The 20,318-nt window shown below is 39.6% G+C and overlaps 1 protein-coding gene across 6 annotated transcripts in view; it reads left to right on the top strand.

Annotated features, from left to right (window-relative positions):
- LOC109915949 (collagen alpha-1(XIII) chain-like) overlaps nt 1-20,318 on the top strand; it is a 217,392-nt gene that overhangs the window by 119,394 nt on the left and 77,680 nt on the right. For 5 of the 6 annotated variants that reach the window (XM_048616393.1, XM_048616392.1, XM_048616394.1 and 2 more), the window contains exons 9-15: nt 6,582-6,617; nt 11,011-11,037; nt 12,106-12,132; nt 14,478-14,504; nt 14,618-14,644; nt 17,502-17,528; nt 20,269-20,295. In XM_048616393.1, the coding sequence (XP_048472350.1) occupies nt 6,582-6,617; nt 11,011-11,037; nt 12,106-12,132; nt 14,478-14,504; nt 14,618-14,644; nt 17,502-17,528; nt 20,269-20,295 (198 nt within the window). The remainder of the gene's footprint in view (nt 1-6,581; nt 6,618-11,010; nt 11,038-12,105; nt 12,133-14,477; nt 14,505-14,617; nt 14,645-17,501; nt 17,529-20,268; nt 20,296-20,318) is intronic. The other variant, XM_048616397.1, reaches the window with a different exon arrangement.

Consider the following 20,318-nt stretch of genomic DNA (forward strand, 5'->3'; position numbering starts at 1 on the left):
CTCCTTAATTATTTTTCATTGTGCCTTCCTTAAAGGAACTTGGTTAAAATCCTGGAAACTCCTTCCTAACAAACAGCGGGTGTCCCAACATGACATGAACTGCAGTGGTTCAAGAAGACATCTCGCCAGCTTCTCATGGGTGGTCAGTGGTGGTCAATAAATGCTGGCCTAGTCTGTAAAATGCAATAGAAAATAGACAGAAAAGGTGTTTCTAGTTTAGAGGTTGGCCAGAACTAACAGCCAAAATAGAATGATAGTCACTAATAAATCCAATTGGGAATTTGTGAAAAACACTTTACTCAGCAAGTGAGGAGAATGGGAAAGTTGCTATCTCAACAAGTTGTTAAGGCAAATAGTCGAAATACGGTTACATGAATCCAGATGAATATGTGAGGGTGAAATGAGTAGAACAATGTACTTATAGGGTTAAATAAAGAAGGGTGGGGAAGAGGTCAAATGGAGCAGGCACCGACATGGATCAGATGGGCTGAATAGCCTGTTTCTGTTCTGTAAATTGCTCAGTTTGTTCCCCCGTCCCTAACTCTGTTAACCTCCTCCATCCTGACAACCCTTCCTGTTGCTGTAACCTCTGCAGCCCCTACAACCCTCTGAATCTCTGTGACCTCCTTCATCTCTACGATTACCTGAGAGTTCTGTGATCTTTCTTTCACCTCTTGCAATCTTTTACATCATTCAATTGTTAGCAACCATGCCTTCCAGTGCCCAATCCTTAAACCTCTTTTCCAATGTACCCCTTTCTCTTTCCTTGAGATGCTTCATAAATCTGTTACTTTGACCACTGCCCTAATGTGGCTATGTCAAATGTTGTTGGTAATTTTCATGAAAGACCTTGGTATGTTTTACAACATTAGTCACGCTATATAAATGCGAGTTATTGATGATGCAGAGAAGGAGAGAATATTACTCTTCAATAAATCCTGTCAAATCTCTTTTGATGAAAGTTTTTAACATTATTGTATATGGTCAGAGAAAGAATGCAGCGTTTTGTGCCATAGATTTCAAATGTTATACATTTGTCACGTGTAAAAATAAATTTAATTTGCTACCCTTGCTCAGAAGAACTATAAAAAATTAGATTGCATAAGCAAAACGATTTGGGAGTTTATTTGCTCCCAGAAATTAACTGCAGCAAACAAGGAGGTTAGTTTATAAAGTATTCATTGCTGTTTCATCCTCACCTATACTTATTTTATTAAAATTAATGGACAAAGGAATTTGTAGTTCTTAGCTCTTAGGCCTATAACTTGCACCACATCAAATGAAACCAACATTACTGGAAATCTTTATTTCAAGTTAACTTTTGAACCAACCTTTTGAAATTGCAAATGCTTGACAGTCATACTTAATTTCTTTGTGACAATACATTAGCCATCTGTCTGACTGGTGGATGTGAAATTCCACACACCCTCAAAGTTTCTACCTAATAACATTTGCACAAATATCTTGGTGGATTTTATTGCAAAGGAAGTACCTCAAACCTACACGGTTTGAAATGATTTACAGTTTATTTCCCCCTATTAGATACATGTGTATGTTATGTTGTGTATATATCTTTCTCATACTCCCATCAGCTTTTCCATTAAAAATGCCTTTGTCCACATTATCTGCGTAAACTTATCACAATGTGTCCTTCTGTCAGTGATGGCCCCATGAAGCTATAACCTTTCAGCCAATATCCCAGAACAACTCCTACATTGCAACTAAATCTACTTCCCAATTACCACAGATTTTGTTAAAAGTATTTTCTAATAATGAGAACAAATTTCAGAATGGGAGCTGAACTATCTCTGTATACTTTATTTCAATTATACCCTATCCTTCAATCCCCTTAACTTGTGCAACAAATCACAGGAGATACAACATATGAAAATATACATTGGAGAATAAATGTTTGCAATGCATTCAATATAAAATATATATAAATAGATTAGAGGCAAGATTAGAAAATTAAGGAATTACTTAGGTTCAAGTAAAAGAAAACGGTAAAAAGTGTATTTACAAAAATGGCGAGCGGTGTTCATTTAATTTTTTTTTCTTCTTTAAAATATGCAGATTTATCCAAAGTAATCAAATTTGGAGGAATTCAGTTAACCTGATCTTGAATATATGACAATTTATGAGATGAAAATGTACAGAATGAGTGTGTGATTGGGAACCCTTTTATTGTAAAGAAATGATGTGTAAATTGTAAATGCATTGCCACCTTTAATGAAGCAGTTGATAATAAAAAGCTGGACTGTACTTGATTTGTACTCAGGTTCTCCTTAAACCAAAAGAGCTCAGTGAATATTGCTGTGCTTTTGAAGTAATTGCTAAGAGTGGACATGTCAATGTGCCAGAAAAGGCATCATCCTTTTTACAGACGAGAGGAAAGGATTTCATTTCTTTGATGTGCTATTTCCGGTTTGAAAATGTCATAAAGAATTGATTTATTTGTGGTGTTTTTCATTCTTGTTGAGCTGAAGTCAGGACTGAAGAAATGTGACAACATAGTTTGACCATCTGGTTTTGCAGTTAGCCATCAGAGGCAGCGTGATAAACCCTTACTAATGAGGAACAGCTTGAAATCCAGTTACTTGCTCTTGCCTTTTGCATTTGACAAATAACAAACAAGTAACAGGAGCTCCAGTCTTCAAAGGAAAGTGTTTTTTACTTCAGCAGGTTTAATTATAATAAATTTAGTTGTCTTCAGATATCATGGTGTAGCTGGAAAGAGTTGGTTACACAGCAAACCAGTCATCTGCAGAAACCACTACTTGAAGAATGTGCCTGTCATACAATATCCCATCTTTAGGGCATTTTGAAAAACCACTTCAATATTTTTAATCCTATATGATTACTTGACATCCCAGTTAAAATGGGAGTAACTTATTAATCCGTGTAAATACTTCAAAAGCCAGGATTTGGCTCACTCTCTTGTTAGTAATTTGAAAACATGCTACAACGATTAGATTTCACAGGATTCTGAACAGTATGTCGCAATTATAATGCTATACATGCAGCAATGAACACCAGTAGTGAAACTGCAGCTTCACTTAATTATACTGTCACACTAATGCCTGCTGTGACTTTGTACGGATCAGCTTTTGAGCAGTAAGGAGCACAAAGGCTTTACTGAATGCTGGTGTGATGGCAAGACAGTGCCATTTTTTTATTTGTTCATAGGATCTGTGTGTGCTGCTGGCTAGGTCAGTATTTATTGCTGTTCCTGACTCTAGTTCAAAGATGTGTAGGTTAGGGTGGATTGGCTGTGCCAAATTGCCCCTAGTGTACAGGGACGTGCAGGTGTTGGGCTACCCATGGGAAATGTAAGGTTACAGGGATAGGGTAAGGAGGTGGGTTTGGGTGGGATGCTCTTTGGAAGGTCAGTGTGAGCTCGATGGGCTGAATGGCCTGCTTCCACACTGTAGGGATTCTATGAGAACAGTTAACAATCAAACCACCTCTGGAGCCACATGCAGATCAGACTGCAGGTGTCCTTCCCTAAAGGGTAATAGTGAACCAGAGTCTACGGTGGGCAATTGGTACATGGTCACCATTAGACTCACTTTCATGTCTCACCAAGTGCCATGGAGAGATTTGAACCTATGTCTCCAGAACATTAGCCTGTGGTTCTGGATTACTTGTCCAGTGATATTACCATTACACAACCATCTCGTACCTGGGGTTGCGAGCACAAATCCAGCCAATATTTCTAGTGCTGCTGGCTATAGGGCTGCCACCAGCACATGGCCTAGGCTGAACAGTGTAGTGATGCTGCTCCTCACTGAATCATTTGCCAATAGGCTGATCTATGCTTGTAGATTTAGGTCTCATTGATGAGAGGTGCAGATGTGATAGTTTGATGTGAAAAAAATAACACTTTGAGAATCACAAAGAATTTCTGTACATCTTCCGAATGTACTTGACTTCCTTTCCAGCTGATGATAGATCTCTGACATGTCTCTCTGCACATATGGAAATAATGTTAAGTTTTGAAAAAGACAACCAAAAAAAGGGAGAAATAAATTTTGAAGATAAACTTGCAAGTAATATCAAGTTGGACTGCAAGAGCTTCTTTAAATATACAAAAAGGAAAAGAAAAGCCAAAGCGAACATCGACCCCTTAGAGAACAAGGTTGGGGAAGTAATAAGGGAGAACCAGGAAATGACAGTGAAGTTGATTAAATACTTTGTATCAATCTTCATGGTAGAAAACATTAATTGTCTTTCAAAAGTGCTAAATAATCAAGGAGCAAAAGGAGGAGAGGAAATAAATACAATAGCTATCACTAGAGAAAAATTGCTAGAGAAACAAATAGAAACTATCAGACCTTGGACCTGATTTGATGCATCCTAGGATATTAAAGGATTAGCAGCAGAGACAGTGGATGCACTGGGTTGAAATCTTCCAGGAATCCTTGGATTCTGGATGAGTCCAAGAGGATTAGAAAGCTAACAATGTAGAATTTTTATTTAAAAGGGGAAACAAAACTAAAAACAGGTCATTATAGGCCAGTTAGCTCAATGTTTGTCATTGGGAAAATATTAGAAACTATTAGAAAGGACATAATCAGAGTGTGAGGAATACATATGATCAGACAGAGTCAGCATGGCTTCATGAAAGGGAAATCATGCCTGACAAATTTACTCTTTGAGCAGGTAATGAGCAGGATAGATAAAGGGGAAGCAGTGGATATGATATATTTGGATCTTCAGAAGGCTTTCGATAAGGTTCCATATGTTGGGCTACTTAATAAGAGCCCATGGTGTCAGAGATGGTATTCTAGCACAGATATTGGCTAATTAGTAGGAGACAAAGTTGGGATAAAAGGGAAATATTCATAATGACAACATATTACTGGGGGTGTGTCATAAGCATCAGTGCTGGGGCCACAATATTTACAATGTACATTATTGAGTTAGATGAGGAAAGTGAATGTATATAGCCAAGTTTGCAGATCACAAAAAAAGATGAGAAGGTAAGTGTTGATGAGGATGGCACCCAGAATCTGCAGAAGTATATAGACAGGTTAAATGCGAGTGCAAAAACTTGTCAGATGGAATCTAATGTGAGAAAATGAGAGGTTCTGCACTTTGGCGGAAGCACAGAGAAGCTGAATGTTTAATCGGAGAAAGTCTGCAGAAAGCTGTGGGTCGAGTGATGTGGAGCCCAATCCCATGAATCATAAAAAGCTAAAGTTTAGGTTCAGCAGGTCTTCACAAAGGCAAATGACATGTTGGCCTTTATTTCAAAGGGAATGGAATATAAAAGTAGGGAGATTGTGCTAAAACTGTACTCACTGGAGTTTAGAAGGATAAGTGGAGACCTTAGTGAAACATACAAGATTCTTCAGGAACTTTACAGGGTCAATGTGGAGAGGTTGTTTCCCCTTTGTGGGAGAATCTAGAACCAGAGGGCATCATCTCAGAATAAGCTATGGCACTTTACCGACTGTAAGGTGGCAATGGGTGTTCTACTACAATAAAGAAGCCAAAAAAAATAAGTTGTTGTCGTTGAAAAAATAAAAAATGAGTTGTACCACGTTAAATGATGTCCGTCCATTCCCATTATTTGTAATTTTTTTCTGTAATATTTGGTTGAAAATGGTATTAAGTGCAGGTGCTCCAGGTTTAAGTGACTAAAAGTGTGCTGTTTCAGTTGATTGGGAAGGTAGAGAGTAAAGGAGAGGCTTTGGATTGATTCCCTGGTCAGGAATGATTCCAACAGACTTGATGCTCCTGTTTCTCTGTTCTCTTTCCTTGCCTAATGAATTGCTTCAACTTGACATGAAAACTCAGGTAATCCAACAAAAAGTGTGCAGTGTCTGCTGTACTGCCAGTCTGTTGAATTTTCAGTTATCTTCCTAATTAGTCTTTTATACTTCAAAGAGTTCATAATTGAGTATTGTAGGACAATGAGTCAATGAGTTTATATTCAGCAGCTGAGCTACGTATACGTTCATGCAGTGATGGTGAGGAGGGCTTTTGACATGAGCTCACAGCAATGTGCGCAAAGCTGAAAATACTATTGTCTAGTGTGAAATCTCTGGCACAGTTACACATTTTGCCATCTTTCTGCTGCTTTATGTAGAACACACTATGTCTGCTTTTTAGAAAGCATCCTTTGATTGTGCAGAATGTGAGTATTGTTGAAAACAGACACTTTTTGTCAAAGCTTTTTGTCTTCCACTCATCAGGACACTTTGCAAGAATGCAAATTCGAGCGGAAACAAAATTTATATTGTATAAGAGGACAGTGCTGATTGGTTGCCAAGTGGATTCTGATTGATAAGACTGTTGCTGTATCAATCAGTGATGACTGACTGGTGCCTAACGAGTGGGAGATGAAAAACTTCGCCAAACTGCCTTTATCACCAATTTTCTAAGGAAGTGTTCTTGTTTGTTTTTTTTCAAACAGTTGTAAGTTGCGTAAATTCTATAAATGTTTTAGAAAAAGTTGAGAAATATTTCACGAACACAACATAACATCTTGTTTAGTACTGCAATATGTAACAAATACAACATAAGGAACTGGATTAACATTTTTTCCTCCCCTTGTGTTTTTATCTTCAATCTAGGGTCAGCCTGGAGCAAGAGGGTTTCCAGGATATCCGGTGTGTTGATGTTTAAGAAACATTTACTTGGAATTTTGATTGTTAATCATCCAGTCATCTTTGAGTAGTTACTTACAATAACCTGATTACCTTAGTTTATTTTTTAAAAATAGACAGACTTTCATGAATGAATGGCCATGCTGAGAGCAATTATCAAATTATTGATGCTGCTGCTGGTGTTTATTTGAGTTACAAGTTCCCAAGTGATCCAAGCTGTTCATCAATTGTTCATACTGTTTGATCATTGCATTGATGTTGCTATAAACTCAGAAGCTTGCTCACGACACTTACATTTCCTTGTGTTCTGAGTTCCGTCCTAATCAACTTCATTATGCATCTACACTAGACGCTGTGCAAGAAATGTCCTTATTTAACACTGCCGTGAAGCACGTTGGGATATTTCTACTGTGGTGAAGGCACTATATAAATGAAAGTTGCTATTGTTAAAAATCATCCCTTTTATTAGCTGTGTATGGGGACAGTGTGCAGCATTGAGATACAAGGAGATGGCTTGACTCTGCTCAGGTAACACGGTAGAGAGTGGACCCGGCTGTGAATCTGCTGCTTCATTAGTATCCAGCCCACCCTCCTCCCTGTCAGCAATGTAAATTGGTCAAAATATACATGCATTACATCAGACTTCAACAAAAAACAAATAATTATAAAGTGCTGATATTTTTGAGTGTGTTTGCATTTATGCCTTTGAAAGGGCAAACTTTTTTTTAATGCCACAATGAAATAGACGTTATTAATTTAACTAGATCTTAGTGATGGTTGTCAAATGGGGTCAATCTCTACAGTGCCTTTACACCTCCCTCAGAAATGTCCCAAAACTCTTCACATGCAATGAGTTAATTTGGTGTGCTGCAGTGATTCTTTTGTTATGCCATCAAGAAGCAGCAATGATTTTGAGCTTATAACGAGGTAAATGAATAGATTTTTACTTTTGAGGCTAGTCTTGAGGAATGGAGAAAAAAAGATCGGTTTCAGGCTGTTCGACTCGACCCCATTGGCTGACAATGAAACCGCATTCATTAAGTTCATTTGTGAAATCTGGTTATAATTAATAACACTTGCTGGGATTGTTCAGAAGTGCACAAACTCTTCTTAAATGAAAGTTCCCCGAATTGTCTCTGTTGTAAATATTCTTTGATTCATATTATCTTGAATAAAGAGCAAAGCAACAAGAAATATAATTTTTTCTAAAATTTAATGTAATTCTAGGAATAGGAAGAAACAGAGTAAAGTATGGTAGTAAATAGGCTAATATTAAAGAATCTTAAGCACATGAATATATACATATATATATCCATGACATTTAAGAGTTGAGTGTGAAGTTCATCTCATGTTGAAGCATCAATAACAAGGAAGGCATAATTTTAAGCTGAAGAGTTTAGGTTTAGAGGGGATTTGAAAAAAAACATTTTTGCATTCAGAAAGTGAGGTGATGGTGATGACAGTAGAAGCAGGAAACCTCACAACCTGTAAAATGGACAGAGATGAGCATTTGAAAATGTCATAACATTCAAAGCTATGAACCAAGAGTTGGAAAGTGAGATGAGTGAAGGCAGGTTGGCACAGACATGATAGGCCAAAGGGCTTCTTCTTAGCTGTATGACTTAGAACATAGACCAGTACAGCACAGTACAGGCCCTTCGGCTCTCGATGTTGTGCCGAATTTTTACCCTAAACCTAAGGTCTATCTAACCTCCACCCCTACCTTATACTATCATCCATATGCCTATCTAATAGCCGCTTAAATGCCCCTAATGAGGCCGACTCCACTACCCGCTCCGGCAATGCATTCCACGCCCCGACCACTCTCTAAGTAAAGAACCTACCTCTGATGTCTCCCCTATATCTACCTCCACTCACTTTAAAACTATGCCCCCTTGTAATAGCTACCTCCATCCTAGGAAAAAGTCTCTGGCTGTCTACTCTATCTATACCTCTGATCGTTTTGTACATGTCTATCAAGTCACCTCTCATCTGTCATCGTTCTAAAGAGAAAATCCCTAGCTCTCTCAACCTTTCCTCATAAGACCTTCCCTCCATTCCAGGCAACATCCTGGAAAATCTTCTCTGCACCTTTTCCAACACTTCCATATCTTTCCTGTAATGAGGCAACCAGAACTGGACACAATGCTCCGGACGTGGCCGAACCAGGCTTTTGTATAGCTGGAGCATAACTTCACGGCTCTTGAACTCAATCCCTCTATTAATGAAAGCTAACACACCATACGCCTTCTTAACAACTCTATCCACCTGGGTGGCAGCTTTCAGTGAACTGTGGACATGAACCCTGAGATCCCTCTGCTCCTCCACAATGCCAAGAATCTTTCCGTTAACCCTGTATTCTGCTTTCAAATTTGTCCTTCCAAAATGAATCACCTGTCACTTTTCAGGGTTAAACTCCATCTGCCACTTCTCAGCCCAGCTCTGCATCCTATCCATGTCCCTTTGTAACCTAGAACAGCCCTCCGCACTGTCCACAACTCGACCCCACCTTCGTATCATCTGCGAACTTACTAATCCACCCTTCCACTCCTACATCCAAATCATTTACAAAAATCACAAATAGAAGACAACCCAGAACAGATCCTTGTGGTACACCACTCGTAACTGAGCACCATGTTGAATATTTTCTGTCCACTACCACCCTTTGTCTTCTAAGGGTCAGCCAATTCTGAATCCAATCTGCCACATTTCTCCCTGTCCCATGCCTCCTTACTTTCTGCGTTAGCCTACCATGGGGAACCTTATCAAATGCCTTACTTAAATCCATGTATACCACATCCACTGCTCTACCTTCATCCACGTGTTTGGTCACCTGTTCAAAGAATTCAATAAGGTTTGCGAGGCATGATCTATCCCTCACAAATCCATACTGACTATCACAAATCAAACTGTGCCTATCCAAGTGATCATAAATCCTATCTCTCAGAGCCCTTTCCAATAATTTGCCCACCACTGACGTAAGACTAACTGGCCTGTAATTTCTGGAGTTATCCCTTTCTCTTTTTTTGAACAAGGGAATGACGTTTGCCTCTCTCCAATCTTCCGGCACTATGCCTGTGAACAGTGAGGACGAAAAGATCATCGCCAAAGGCCCTGCGATCTCTTCCCTCGTTTCCCATAGAATCCTTGGATAAATCCCATCAGGCCTGGGGGACTTATCTATCTTCAAGACTTGACGACTCTATCTCAGACTTCGGGAAAGGGTGAATGACGAATAAGTGGATCTGTACTCAATCAAAAAGGGAGGAGCTTACTGGTTCTCGGCTCTACGCTTTTCTGCTTGTTCAGACAAATAACACTCAACATTTGTGAATTTATGAAAAATTTGAACTGTGTGTTGGGATAAATCATTGAGAACATATCTTTACTATAGTGTTGTTATCTCACTGGACTGGATTGCAGTTCTGCATTAATAATGAACGGTTCGCTGCATAGATGGTTCGGGACAGCTTGTAAATCTTAGCCACTTGAGCTGGAGATGTGAATGAAACTTAAAGCCAGCATCTGAATCCTGATTTAGCTGCAGCCCAGACCCTGCAGCACACATGTATGTAACTATTTATATAAACCATGCATCCAACAAATGGCTAATCAAAGCGTAAGCAAGGGGATTAGTGAGGAAATAACGCGGTTTCCAAATGAACATCCTAGACATGCAGCAGGTGTAAGTGAGCAGTGAGTTGCACAGTTGAATATCATATAAGAATTCTGGGTGCACCTTGGAACATCCATTTCTTGAAGTCATTTATAAAGAGGTTTTGTATATGCCACTGAATTACATTTACGCCATCAGGGATGCACAGCACTCCAAATATCTGCTCCTGTACATTTAATTTTACTCACATCTTCTTTGAAGGATTAAATAAGCAGGGATTGAGTGTGATTAAGTGCCTGAGCTTGCACCAAACTGGGAAAATGATACTTTTTAACAGTGCATATTGTCAAAACTGATTTTACCATTTAACATATTGATCTCTTGCTCGCTGTGTTTTGCTCAGTTTCCCAAGCTGCTTTTGTATGTGTTTCTATTGATGGTGAACATATTGAATCAATATAACTGGGCAGGTTTGAGCGTGCTTTACACACTGCACTACCAGCTGATGGGAGCCATTTGAAACTGCACCTTAACAAAACTACTGGTTATTAAACAAGTCTGTAACGGAGCATTGTTGGTCTCTGATCTCTGCTTTCGGTGTTTGTGCCACTAACTATTTCATTGCTGACTTTTCATTTAACTTTTCACTGAATGAACTCATTGTCATGTTGATGTTTAAATCTTTTCACTGTTGAACATCATTTTCTATTCAAATGATTTTTCTTAATGACCTAATATTGTTCATTCATATTTTTATATTCATCAATATTTATTTTCAAGGGCCCGATAGGGTTGGATGGAAAATCCGTAAGTATTTTATGCAATTTTTAAAATTTTTTGCTGTAGGATAATGTAGCAATTACATACACCTCCTTCCCAAAGTACCTCAACATATTTATTGTCCATTAATAAAAACAGAAAGTGCTGGAGAAAACAGCAGGACCACAGATGCTGCTTTCTGTTTTTCTATTTCTGTTTCAGATTTTCAACATCCAAAGTATTTGGCTTTTATTTTGTTCTCCATTATTTGTTTTCACAATGGAGTGACTTGTTACACCTCTTCAGAGGGAACTAAGGAAGTAAAATTGATCTTGGGCCATTGTGCAAATTGTTCAAAGGTACAATTATAATAACGTTCTATATAATCATGTAACATTGTGTCATAACTGGAACTAGGTTTGCACCCCACCTCATTTCCAGCTCCTTTTTGCACTACAACCCTCAGAGTGAACTGCATAATGTGGGTTGGTAGATATGTTTTCAGAGGGCGTCACACTGGTAAAACCAGTTGGGTTTTGCGTTTTTTTTTGTCAATCTCACAACCTGCCATGGTCGTACTTGAACTGTATTGTTAATCCACTACATGGCTTGATGTGATCAAAATGCCTTCTGTCTGAAATTCTCACACTGTCAGTACTCTGATCTTTGGACTAAGGCATACCACCATGAGCCCTTATCTTTGGATGAACATGACCAATGAGATCAGAATAACAGCCGTTATGTATCTGTTAACACCAAAGAAAATCCGATGGGCAGCAAAACCAAAATCAGTAAGGGTGGAAAATCCACCTGAGGTCTGACCTGGTTGAATTTAGAATTATTTGGTGTCTTGATTGGTTAAATGAGTTATTCTCCTTTTTCAATTTTTATTTGGTGACATGGCATAGCCAATATGTGATTGTGGGTGATATAATCTGTAAAATTTAATGATGCAAAAAGTTGAACAAGCAACATTTCTTTGTCTATGTTTAGAAGTCCAAGTTTCACAGCATATTATGGGGTGGAGCAGAAAAGCAGGAATGGAAATAAATACCTGTGCAAAATAAATATTACATCCATCGACTGTGGTTTACAATTACATTTCTTTCATTTCAGGGAAAACCTGGCCCTAAAGGTGACATGGTAAGATTGGAAGCAAAAATGTGCATTTAAAATAAAAATCCAAGTGATGGGCCAAAGGACCTTGGAGTGACAGATGGAGATTAATTTAGATAAATGTGAGGTGCTGCGTCTTGGAAAGGCAAATCAGGGCAGGAATTATATACTTAATGATAAGGTTTGGGGATATTGCAGAACAAAGAGACCTTGGAGTGCAGGTTGATAGTACCTTGAAAGTGAAGTTGCAGGTAGATAGGGTAGTGAAGAAGGCATTTAGTATGCTTGCCTTTATTGGACTGTGCATTGAGTATAGGAGTTGGGAGGTCATGTTGCTGGTGTACAGGACATGGGTTAGGCCACCTTTGGAATACTACTTGCAATTCTGGTCTCCCTGCAATAGGAAAGATGTCGTGAAACTTGAAAAGGTTCAGAAACGATTTACAAGGACGTTGCCAGGGTTGGAGGGTTTAAGCTTTGGGAGAGGTTGAATAAGCTGGGGCTATTTTCCCTGGAGTGTCAAAGGCTGAGGGTCGACCTTATAGATGCTCATAAAATCATGAGGGGCATGGATAGGACAAATAGACAAGGTCTTTCCCTGGGGTGGGGGAATCCAAAACTAGAGGGCATAGGTTTAAGGTGAAAGAGGAAAGATTTAAAAGGGACCTAAGGGGCAACTTTTTCATACAGAGGGTGGTGCGTGTATTGATTGGGCTATCAAAGGAAATTGCTGAGGCTGGCACAATTGCAACATTTGAAAGGCATCTGGATTTGTATATGAATGGGAAGGGTTTAGAGGGATATGGACCAAATGCTGGCAAATGGGACTAGATTTATCTAGGATATCTGGTTGGCATGGATGAGTGGGACCGAAGGGTCTGTTTCCATGATGTACATCTCTGTGACTCTACTGCGAATCGACCTCAGGGCCATTAGCATCTGACAGATAACATAGGTTAATGTATTGATACAGACTGAATAAACATCATTGCAATGTATGTCCATCATTTACTACTTGTGATTTCTAGACAGGCTAGTTTTGCTTTAAATAAAAACACATGACATTTAAGTAAATATTGAAATTGAGTATTGTTAGAAAAGACACATTTCACATCAAAACTTTTCATTTTGTATTCATCAGGACATTTCATAAGAATACCAACTCAAGGAGAAAACTGTTGGTTGAATGTTGGTTTTCCCCTTGATCCCTGAGACATCTCCCCATCCTTCCTTCTGTGCCATCTGCCTGGCAGAGCCCAGACCTTCACCCCGCTCCTGTTCACCACCCCATCCGGGCTATAAGACCCCTTCCCCCAGCTCTAGAAACCCATGACTGACCTTTCCGAGGGAGAGCTGTGCTCTTGCTTGCACCCATTCCCGCAATCCAGGCTGCAGCTATTCCCAAGGGGTGGCGCTCCTGAGTGTGATGGAGCTGCCAGACGATCAGATTGGTCAGCCACTCTGAGTGAGGGGTGGAGTCCCATTGTTTGTCAATTGAATGCAACTCAGGCCTGGGGACAAGGACCTCACTGAAACACAGAAAATTCTTACAGGGACTTGTCAGGGTCAATGTGGAGAAGTCGTTTCCCTTTGTTGGAGAGTCTAGGACCAGACAGTGTCATCTCAGAGTAATGACATGAGGAGGAAGTCCTTCATTGGGTAGTGAACCTGTGGCATTCTTTACCACAGAGGGACGTTGAAGCTGATTCATTAAGCATATGCAAGGCTGAGAGATTTTTAATCAGTAATTGAATCAAGGCTAATAGGGAAAAGGCAGGAAAGTGGAGTTGAGGATTATCAGATTAGCCATATATGATAACTCCACAGAGGCCAGTATCCCATCACAAAGTGACCCTTTATTTACACATGAACCGTCCTTAACTTTAGTACAGCCTCATTCAGAGTCAGGTATCTTTGACGATCCCGTTTTTTATATGTCAGCCAGGGCTCCCTGTTCAGAATAAATTAACAGCCCCAGGTGGAACTCATATTCTTTGAAGTCCACCTGACTGACCTCATTACAATCCCTGCACCGTGATCTCATTGAATGGAGGAACAGGCGCAATGGACTGAATGCCTGTTCCTTGTTTCCAAAGACTTATGGCAGTTTCCATTCCCCACCCCTGCTCCAACACCCCCACCCACCTCACCCCGCCCTCTTCATCCCTCCCCCCAATCCCCATGTTATTTTTGTAGCAAAATTTCCAGTTGCCCCATTTCTCCCAAATGGTAGTGTTTGGTTATCAGTAACACCCAGGATTTCACTTCAGCACATTCTATGTAAAAATACACTGCATTATTTGGATTAAAATTCCACAAGACCATTCTTTGCCAGCTCTGACATTTGTTTTTTTGTTGTTGTTCTTACACAGGGGGTACCCGGCCCGAAAGGTGACAAGGTGAGTGTGCCCTTACAGAACAAAACCCTCTACAAACTAATCAGCTTCATGACTGCACAGACTGTGGGTGTATTCCTGAATTGTTATCTAACTGTTCCTATTCATTTCTAAAGGGAGACCAGGGGCATAAAGGAGAGAAGGTAAGTTGTAAATTCTAAATTAAACCTTTATTGAATAATGAATTAGAAAAGTAGAAATAAGAGCAGCAGTAGGCCATTCAGCCCATCAAGTCCACACCGCCTTACAACATGATCATGGGTGATTCTCTTTTTCTTAATTCCTTCATCAAATATGGGCATCACTGGATAAACTAACGTTTACTGCCCATTCCCAATTACCTAGAGGACAGTTAAGAATCAACCACATTGCTGTGGGTCTGGAGTCACACATAGACCAGTCTGGATAAGCTTGACAGATTTTCTTGCCTAATTATTAACAGTGTGCCAATTTATGTCTCCATATTTAAGGAAGGATGTGAAGATATTGGAGTTCAGAGAAGATTTACTAGACTGATTCCTGGAATGAAGGGTTGATCCTATGAGGAAAGGTTGGACAGACTGCACTTGTATTTGCTGGAGCTTAACAGAGTGAGGGGTGACTGGATTGAAGTGTGCAAGATCCTGACTAGTCTTGACAAGGTGGATGTGGAAAGGTTTCCTCTTATGGGTCAGCCCAGAACTTAGGAAGTACCTTTCTTAAAATTAGGGATCAGCCTTTTAGGATAGAGATGGGAGAATTTTTTTTCTGTCCGAGTTGTACTACTTTGGAAGTCTCTGCCTCAGAAGGCAGGAGGTGGGATCGTTGAACACGTTTGGGCAGATGTGGAGCAATTCTTGCTGGGGAGGAGAATCAAAGGCTATCGGTGTCGATGGGAATGTGGAATTTGGAACAAGCAGATCAATCATGTTCTTATTGAATTGCGGAGCAGATTCTGGGCTCTGAATGGCCTACTACTATTTCAAAACTTTGTATATTTGCTCATATGCAAGCTTTCGGTTTCAGCAGCCACAGTGAAGGTGGACCACAGCAGTCTTTAAATATAGACTGAAACTTTGAAGGCAACTCGTTAGAGAAATCTGAGTTGAGTTGGATGACTAAGCCAAGGCACAGACGGCAGGGACATTGAATGTATCCATGTGTCACCGCAGGGACATTGATTATCCAATCTCTTCCCCTGGCAAAATCTGGGTTTTTGTAAAATTCATTTTCTTTTCCCAGAATACCCCAACTTGAAAATAAATCGTACTTTTTAAAATGGACTTGCAAGTGTAACTCATGGAATTAATGGGACAACTGAGCAGTTCTTGGAAAATCATGGGAAGCTGCCTGGGGAAAGGGACAATAGAGAGGGCTTTGATTAACGTAGCACCTTTTGAATTATGTTAATTGTATTTGAGGTTATCATTGGTTTTCCAGGATAGCTATGCATATGCACACAACAAAATTCTACAGTTATCAATGAATTGGATGAGTAGTGAATGTACCTTTTGGACATGACAGTTGAAGCACAAATATTGGTCAAGACACCACAGGAGGAAGAATCCTGTTTTGTTCCAAATTGTTTCATTCTAATCCAAACAGTTTCTCTTTATTTACTCTGTACAACCATTTATAATTATGAACATCATTATCAAACACCCCTTAACCTTCTCAGTTCTATGGTGATCCTCACCATTATGTAAATATATACATATATGTTATCTATAGCATGACTTATGTATGTATCGAGAAGTTGATGCAATCAGAATGACTGAGAAAAGATGTTTTGCATTGGAACTCTGCACTAGCATTGACTCCAATACATTTACCTGGTCCTGAATCTATTCATTGAAACCTCAGTCATAGAGCTGTACAGCAAGGAAACAGACCCTTTGGTCCAGCTTGTCCATGCAATCAGATATCCTAAACTGATCTGGACACATTTGCCAGCATTTGGCCAATATCCCTCTAAACCCTTCCTATTCATATACCCATCCAGATGCTTTTTAAATGTTGTAATTGTACCAGCCTCCACCACTTCCTCTGGCAGCTCATTTTAAACATGCACCATCCTCTGTGTGAAAAAGTTGTCCCCTAGGTCCCTTTTAAATCTTTCCCCTCTCACCTTAAACCTATGCCCTCTAGTTTTGGGTTGCCCTACCCTGGGGAAAAGACCTTGGCGCTTCACCCTACATATGCCCTTCATGATTTTATAAACCTTTTTAAGATCACCCCTCAGCCTCTGACACACCAGGAAAAATAACCTCAGCCTATTCAGCCTCTCGCTTTAGGTCAGACCCTTCAAACCTGGCAATATCCTTGTAAATCTTTTCTGAACCCTTTCAAGTTTCTCAACATCTTTGTATAGCAGGGAGACCAGAACTGAACACAGTAATCCACAAGAGACCTAACCAATGTCCTGTACAGCCACAACATGACCCCCCAACTCCTAATCTCAATGCACTGGCCAATAAAGGCAAGCATGCCAGACACCTTCTTCATTCCCCTGTCTACCTGTGTTTCCACCTTCACAGAACTATGAACCTGCACCCCAAGGTCTCTTTAAAATCTATTTAATGTTATTCTATTTATCATTGGTTATTGTGAGTAGCTGATATATACCTTTCTTGCCCGTCTTGACATTTCTTGTCTGGTTGTACAGAACTTCCACATTGTTGAATGGAGACAGGAAGTTAACTTTACATCTTGAACTCCTGAAATGGTGTCCCTTTTATTGCGTCTGTTTCTTGTTTCTTACTCTGAGTGCGAGACAAACACTTCCAACTTCGTTTCTTCTTTCAGCGATGTTTCTTGTCACTCCTAATGCAAAAATGATTTTAAAAGTTATGATTTCAGAAAACATTATGTGTATGGCCAATTTTCTTATTTATCACTGTTAATAAGCATTTGACTGTTTACATTGTGACACCTCGTCTTAACTTTTTTAAAGAGAATATCTGCTTTGTTTTGGTAAATAACTACAGCATTTTAACACCACACGTTGTGTTTATTGTACAGGGACTGAATGGTCCAAAGGGTGATAAGGTGAGTGCAATTTATTTTTGTCTTCATTTTTGACCTTGTATCAACTTTATAAATGTTCCAAAATGTTCAGAACAAAGCAACACCATGATTAGTACCCCATTCATTACGTTCAACATCTACTGTCTCCCTGCTCAGTAACAACAGTGTGTACCATCTACAAGATGCACTGCAGAAGTTCGCCAAGGCTCCTCAAGCAGTACCTCCCAAATCCGTAACCACAACCAACTCAAAGGATAAGGACGGCAGATACATAGGACCACCACGCCCTGCCAGTTTCCCTCCAAGCCACACACCACCCTGACTTGGAAATGTATCGCAGTTCTTTCAGTGTTAATGGGTCAAAGTCCGGGAAGCTCCATCTGTAACAATATTGTGGGTTACACCAAATGGACTGCAGCAGTTCAAAAAAGGCAACTCACCACCACATTCTCCAGGGCGGATAGGAATGGGCAATAAATACTGGACCAGCCAGTGACACTCCCATCCCGTGAATGAATTTTTTAAAGTGCCATTTACATAAGTGGTTAGTTTGCAAATTTGGGTGAAAATATAAAGTGAACTTTGAACTTTGGCAAGACCGTAAGATGAAATAAAAGATCAGAAAGCTCAATAAAACAGGAATTATCCAGCAAGGAGTGTGACAGGTGGATCAGTGATGAATGTTTGTAGCATTTAACATGCAGCTAATCCACAAACTATCATTCATACAGCCTCCTACGTTAAAAGTGTGCTTGTAGTTTAGAGCAGTTGTAAATGTTAGAATAGTCTTTCCCTTGGAAACATAACCTGTGCAAAACTGATTCCTAAACCTTAAGTTTAACTGAAGAGCTGAACATCAAGCTGAACATGAGATCCAAAAATTATTTTTGTGCAGCAAGGTCCTTGAAAGTCTGATCCATGGGACCTGAGGCAAACGGAAATGTTATGGAATTTGTTCTGTTTTACTGTCAGGAGTCACTAATAATTGATGACTTACTAACTCAGAATCTGAATACTATTCACACTGATCGTTCACTTGAACACATTTTTCTCTCATAAATCTGTCTCCTCCTTCAAAAATGTTGCAAAATCAATGATGTGAGTTATCCTTGTGGTACTTAGCTGAACCTAATGCTTAATACTAGCTATATCATTGCCTCGAGTCTTAAGATTATGATTAAAATGGAATTGTGCCAGGTCGTACCTCTGACCTTTAATTTAATAAATGTTAAGTGCTGTTTTTTAAGAAGCAAACACTATGTTTAGCATTGACCATAATATTCAGAACCTCTTTGTAATACTGAGCTGGGAGTAATCTACACAATGGCTCACTATCCACAAATGAAATTAGTTTTTCAGCTTTTCAAAGTGTCGAACATTAGGTGCTGTTTATTTCCCAACGATTACTTCACAGTGTTAGTTTTCATCAGAGTTAGTATTTTAAAAATATGCTTCCTCGCCATTTCTATCAATATACAACGAACCAGTCCATGACAGTTCTTTAATTTCCTTTTATATTTGACAATTAGTCAAATGTTTTCTCCAATTTCCATGTCTTAAGCAAATTGTTTGAATGTCTTTTACGTCTTGACACTATTAATTCATTTTTCCAAACACTTCTGTGAGCGTGAGTGTAGCCATTGACACAGTAACTGACACACTGTAAACCCTGACAATCCAGGTCTTGATCATAAATAAAAATTCCCAGTGTCACAGACATCTTCATTAAAACGTCAGCCTTCCTGCTCCTCTGATGCTGCTTGGCCTGCTGTGTTCATCCAGCTCTCCACCTTGTTATCTATGACACCAGGTTATAGTCCAACAGGTTTATTTGAAAACACAAGCTTTCGGAGCGCTGCTCCTTTGTCAGGTGAAGTCACTGTTGGACTGTAACCCAGTGTCATGTGACTACTGACCTTGTCCATTCCAGTCCGGCACCAGCACCTCCACATCATAGCTACATAAACATTGTGGCTACAAGAACAGATCAAAGACTAGGAATAATACAACGAGTAACTCACCACCTAACTCTTTAAAGCCTGTCCATCATCTACAAGGCACAAGTCATCGACAAGAGTGTGATAAAATACTCCCCAGTTGCCTGGATGGAAGCTTGATGCCATCCAGGACAAAGAAGCCCACTTGTTTGGGACCACATGCACAAACATTCACTCCCTCCAACCTTGTACAGTAGCAGCTGTGTATCATCTACAGAAATTCACCAAAACTCCCTAATCAGCATCTTCCAAACCCATGACCACTGCCACTCAGAAGGATAGCTGATGCAAAAGCACACTACCACCTGCAAGTTCTCCTCCAAGCCACTTACCCACTGACTTGAAAATATATATTCTTCACTGTTGCTGAGTCAAAATGCTGGTATTTCCCCTCCCCCATGGCATTTTGGATCAAACTACACCAAATGGACTGCAGTAGTTCAAGAAGGTAACTCACTACCACCTTCTTTGGGGGCATCTAGGGATGGGCAATAAATGCTGGCCAAACCAGGGATTCATGAATGAATAAAAGAAAACTTGCAGTTCACACTAAATGATCAAACAATAGTAGAAATGTTCTAATGTTCTAATTGAAATAGTACATGTTGGACCGTGTTTGTCAGCAGTTTAAAAATCCATTTCTGTTTATGATTAGATAGTTATGAAAACTCATTGTAAAATGTTAATTATTTCACCAACATTTTAAAGGTAAAAGATAAATAATATATTCATGTTGTGAATGTGATTCAACTTTCATTTTCTAGGGTCAACGTGGAGATTCTGCACTCACTGTACGTATTTTGTCTCACAAACA

This window comes from Rhincodon typus, chromosome 34 (genome assembly GCF_021869965.1).
Source record: "Rhincodon typus isolate 14 chromosome 34, sRhiTyp1.1, whole genome shotgun sequence".
Taxonomy (NCBI): Eukaryota; Metazoa; Chordata; class Chondrichthyes; order Orectolobiformes; family Rhincodontidae; genus Rhincodon; species Rhincodon typus.